At 40.9% G+C, this 5061-nt stretch overlaps 1 protein-coding gene across 1 annotated transcript; it reads right to left on the bottom strand.

Annotated features, from left to right (window-relative positions):
* Positions 1–380: 380 nt before the first annotated feature.
* LOC120127866 (TPR repeat-containing thioredoxin TTL1-like) lies at positions 381–4174 on the bottom strand. Its single transcript, XM_039145670.1, has 7 exons — positions 3258–4174; positions 2550–2745; positions 2268–2449; positions 1842–2175; positions 1529–1733; positions 1319–1425; positions 381–1187 (listed from the first exon to the last, which is right to left on the bottom strand). The coding sequence occupies exons 1-7, from the start codon at positions 4172–4174 to the stop codon at positions 1035–1037; spliced, it is 2094 nt and encodes a 697-aa protein (XP_039001601.1). The 3' UTR covers positions 381–1034.
* Between the last annotated feature and the right edge of the window lie 887 nt (positions 4175–5061).

Below are 5061 nucleotides of genomic sequence, written 5' to 3'. Positions count from 1 at the left end.
TGCGAATGCTTCCCCACAACAAATTAAAAAAAGATAAACCCTTACTAGCCCCTCACATGACAATGCCATACAACTTCACTCGCAAACAAATTCAAAACATCAAATCAAATCAAATCACACCCTATAATGGAATTAGCTACAACATGCAGTAATGATTTAATAAACAAATTATGGTGGCCTTGGGGGCATGTTTTAGTTCTTAGACTAATCCCTACCCTATAGGGCAGAAGTTCATGTGTATATAGCAATAAATGGTGTCAACTACCCACCCCCACACTATTGAATAAGGGGAAACCAACCATGACCAAGTCTAAGAGATTCATGGAAAATCAGACAATTAAGTAAAACTAATAATGGAGTTGCAGAGAGGAATATATGGGAAAAAATGGGAATTTTTTATTGATGAAATGGTTAAGAGAAAAAGAAACAACAATATTGATGACAACATATTTCATCCTTCTTTCACTAACCCAGTAAACTAAGTACCCACCAAACATCCATCCAATCTTCCTCACGGCTTCGGTTGATTTTGTATATATCATCACATATATACATGTATAGATTCTCCTTTGCTACCTGCCTGCCAGTCCTCTCACTGTATCTCTCTAAAATGTAACCAAGTATCCACTTGTAATTAAATTGTACACATATTTCCCAATCCTTTTTTTTTTGTTTCCCACTGAATGAAAGCAGTGATACAAGAATCAGACTGGCCTACTTAAAAATGGAAAATTAAGGAAAAGGGTAGAGGAAAGAACAGGGAACCCTAGAGCAATGGGGAATGAATGAAAAAATAAAAGCTACAAAAGGGAAACTAAAAGCTAATTTTATTGGGGTTCCTCTGGCATTGACTGCTAATAGGATGATTATTATGTAGCTCTCTGGTTTTATGTCACATGTACCTGGTATGGTGGGGAGGAAAGATTGGAAGGGTAGTGGAAGAGTTCCCAACAAAATGGATATTTGGGTGGCAAGAAGTGAATGCAAAAAAGGGTGAACTGGGAATACAGTACAGTACAATACAATCACTAGTTCTAAAAGCTGTAATGCCTCACCGAGTGCTCCAACATTTCCCGACTCGGGCACACGAGTTCCTTTACCCGGCTGCCGTTTTTGTATATCTTCAATGTTGGTACGATCCTCACATTCTCCGCATTTGCAATCACTGGACTCTCGTTGATGTCCACCTTTACTCCAAAGAAATGACAAAAAAGTAGAAACAAACTGTTATTCTTGCTGCATTGCATTTAGTTAACCATTATCTAGAGGGGCATGCAAATACAAATAAACCATGGAGATAGAAAAATGGATCATTTACCTTAAGAAAATTTATGGAGGGGTAACGACCACAGAGAGCTTCAACGAATGGAAATATCTGTTTGCATTGCAGGTTGGAAGCCATCTTAAAATGAACAACAGATATGCCTATGGATCAAAAATAAAATCTCAAGAGGATTGCAAGTTGGTAAAATGGGGAGAGAGCAATTGAAGTACTGAAGACAGTTTAAAATGTAAGGTCAGCGTCTACCTGGCAGAGATATTGCAGCTCTGAACTGCTCGAGACTGGATACTTCTTCTACTTCACCACCGAACTTCATGTTATAAACCTCTTTACCGCGAGATTTCTTCAATGCAACTTGTGCATGAAAAAGAGATTCAGCAACGTCATTGTCATCTGGAAGTTCCCTTCTCAAAACTTCATAATCTCTGACAGTCTCAACCCATCTTTCTAGCTGTAGTTCACAATGACTGATGGTTAGTATGAAGCACCCAAATTTGGGTATACCCATCACAAAGATGTTTATCTGTATGATGAAGGAAAGCTTTAAATAATTGTTTACCTTGCTATTAGATGTTGCCCTCCGAAGAAGGGCTTTTATGTAGTTTGGTTGGATACTTAACGCTAGGTCGCAGTCTTCAACAGAAGACTCCCACCGTCCAAGCTTAAACCAGCATGCTGCTCTGTTACAATAAAGAACAGAATTTAATGGATCAAGCTTGAGCCCATCCCCATATGCTGAGCAGGCCTCGGTGAACCTTTCGGATTTGAAAAGATCATTCCCACGTGCTCGTGCTCTGGCGACCAACCTTACATTGCTGAGCAGTACTGAAACTTCAACATTTCGAGCATCAACCTGCCCAGCCTTTTCAGCAGCTGTAACTGCATTGTCGAACCTGCAATATATCCATCATCAAATTTCTAACTCATGACCCAAAGCCTTTTCCATCTTATATCTGATGAAGCCTAGTAATGTTTTTAAACTAACCTCCCAAGTGTCATCTCCATTTGTGCTTGGACAAAAAAGAGATAAGCTTCAGCAAGCATCCCAAAGAACTTAATCTGTGGGGAGTTGATGCATTGTTCTAATTTAGGAACAACCGAAAGGCTCGATTCAGCATCATTAAGTTGATGCAGTTTTAAAAGGGCTTCCACTCTACACATAAAAAGCTGTAAATTCAATGTGAACCAATTCAGCCATTTTCAATGTCTGTTAACTGCACAATTTCTTCAAAATTTAAAGATGGAAAGTTTTAAACAAGATGTTTACCTGAGGGGAAAAGTCTGCACCAGCAGAAATAGCAGCATCAGCTTCCCTTAATGCACTTCTCCAATCCCTAATTCTCCGGGCATCTGTACACTTGCTAAGATGCTTTTCTACTGCCTGCAACTTCTGCAACTCTGCCAGATCTTGTGGTTGCCCCGGAAAACATAAGTGCTTCCTAGCATTCTCAACATGCCCTACCCTGAAATTGAATAGAGTTAAATTGGTGCAACTGAAATATTAAACACACATCTGATTCTGGCGTAACGTGAAAACGTATGCATTTGACGAATAGTGGGAAACAAGAAGTGATTTAGAAAAGCCTACAATAATGAAATGAAAAAAGGCGGCAACATCAAAACTAAATACCGAACCACATATATCAAATTTTCATAGAAGATAGAAACATTGCAGATAAGTTCATGAGCTGCCTAATACCCTTTGACAATGGATCCTTCTAAAATAACTTAAACGAACTAAATCATTAGGAGCAAACAATTGACAACATTTCACCGGATTGCTCCAAGCCAAGCGAGTAATCCAAGCCAAGCTAATCTTATAAAAACAATCAACGTTAAAATGAGCTATTAAGTTCAGATCATAAGAATTGTGAAGATATAGCAAACAAGAGAATAAATGCATCTAGCAATCATTCACCAAAATTTTTTCCACCGATACTATTTCCATCACTAACGTAATCATAGCTCTTTTCACCTTAACAATAATGAAGCCAGTCTCTGATGAGCCCTCCCATAATTAGGATCCAATCTAACAGCTTCTTCACATTCCTTCACTGCCTCCCATACTCTCCCTAAAGCTGTCAATACGGCAGCTCTGTTACTCCGGTAAGCCGCATTCGTCGGTGACAAAACTATAGCCTTATCGTACAAACTCAAAGCCTCTAAAAAATGTCCTTTTTTGTACATCTCATTCGCAACTCTCTTAATATCCTCAGGTTCTGAGTTCCCCATTGCCTTTCTCATTAAATCACTCGCATTCCCATGGTTTCCAAGGGTGCTACTGGGTTCAAAGGCACCGCCTTTGGAGGCGGTAACGGGTCCAGTTCCCACTCGCCCGCCCCGCATTATGCTGCCATGGCCGTAATTACCAGACCCAGAGCCCAAAACAACGATTCTGGAACTCCGGTTCACCGCCATGCCGGTTTTAATGATTTTCCCCGAAGGGCATATGTTTCCCGTAGGAAGAACGTTGGCTGGCGGTGAGTTGATGGCTCTTTGACCCGAATAGATCAACGGGTAGGTCGCGGAAGTGTTGGATTTGGATCTGGTCTGACCAGGTTTTATATTCCCAGTAGAAGCAGTCGGACTCGTTTCACTCGAGCCGGAAAGCTCACCCGAGTTATTATTTCGACCCGATTCAGATCTCCTAGTGGTCGCGTTAGACGAGTTCCGACCCGAAACGGATCTGGAAGAACCGGAGCTGGAACTCGTCGTTGTCGTCATCGTGAGACCCTGTTGCCCGGTTCGGAGGGGGGATACGGGTGAACCCAGATCGAATTCACGGAAATCGGGTTTGTTATCATAGTAACTCAGTGAGTCACGGAGTTGATCGGCGAGTTTATCAAAATCCAGGCCTAGCTCCGGCACTGTCTTTCCACCTAGATGCGACATTTCATTAAAAAAAACGGGGTCAGTCCAATTTAAGTCCCCTTATCCTTTCTCTTCCCTTACCCCCCTCTCTTGTCTCCTCTGGGTGGGTTTTATTGGTAACGTGAGTGGGGGGAAAAGGAAGAGCTTGTTGAAGTGAATGTGGGAAGAACCGTTCTAGCAGAAGAAAAGAAGAAACTTGGAAGAATAGAGAGATCTGAGAGAGAGATAACGAAAGGAAAGGAAAGGAAAGAGATGGGGATCTCGTGATATTAAAAGTAAGAAGCAAAGAATGAATGTGAAATTTCTTTGAGAGCCAGAAAGGAAGGGTTTTACAGAGAAAAAGATTTGGAAGGCAAAGAGAGAAAGAAGGAAAGAAATGGACGAGAAAGAGCTTTAATTTATTCACTTATTTTATGCTGAATTAATAATTTTTTACCTGCTGCTTCACGAGGCAGACTTTTCATTCTTGGTTTAATATTTTACCTACTGCTTCACGAGTCAGGCTTTTCATTGATTCATGACTTTTTTTTTTCACTTAATGGACTGCTATTCCATGCCCCAAGATTCTTGTACTTTCTACTGGAATTTTTTTTCCACCGCCTTCTTTTTGCAATCGACTTTTTAACCAGCAGCTTAAGCAACCAAGAAAAATACAAAGATTAAAAGTCGGAATTACCCAAAATACCCTCTAATTTCCCAATAATTACGATATCACTTCAAACCATGCAAATTCCCCATAGGATCGAGAAAGTGTCAACTTCACTTGAAAGAAAAGGGCCAGCAATGGCATTCATCGTAAAAACAGCGGTTTAACGAGTGGTAATATGGGGATTTTCGAACATGGCGCGACAGAAGTTGCTGGCCATGTGCAGAAGAGAGCGGCGTGCCAGCTGGCCCTCTGAGGAGGA

This window comes from Hibiscus syriacus, unplaced genomic scaffold (assembly GCF_006381635.1).
Source record: "Hibiscus syriacus cultivar Baekdansim isolate YM2019G1 unplaced genomic scaffold, ASM638163v2 tig00110472_pilon, whole genome shotgun sequence".
Taxonomy (NCBI): domain Eukaryota; kingdom Viridiplantae; phylum Streptophyta; class Magnoliopsida; order Malvales; family Malvaceae; genus Hibiscus; species Hibiscus syriacus.
The sequence above is the reverse complement of the archived record's forward strand: the minus strand, read 5'-3'. Positions and strand labels throughout refer to the sequence as shown.

Bases quoted from the DNA above. Each gene is read 5' to 3' on its own strand.
- LOC120127866 (XM_039145670.1), bottom strand. From the start codon at position 4,174: ATGTCGCATCTAGGTGGAAAGACAGTGCCGGAGCTAGGCCTGGATTTT. The intron at 2,746-3,257 runs GTGAAAAGAGCT...ATTCAATTTCAG, and splicing joins CTGGCTTCATTATTGTTAAG to GGTAGGGCATGTTGAGAATG. The intron at 1,188-1,318 runs GTAAATGATCCA...TTTGGAGTAAAG, and splicing joins CCTCCATAAATTTTCTTAAG to GTGGACATCAACGAGAGTCC.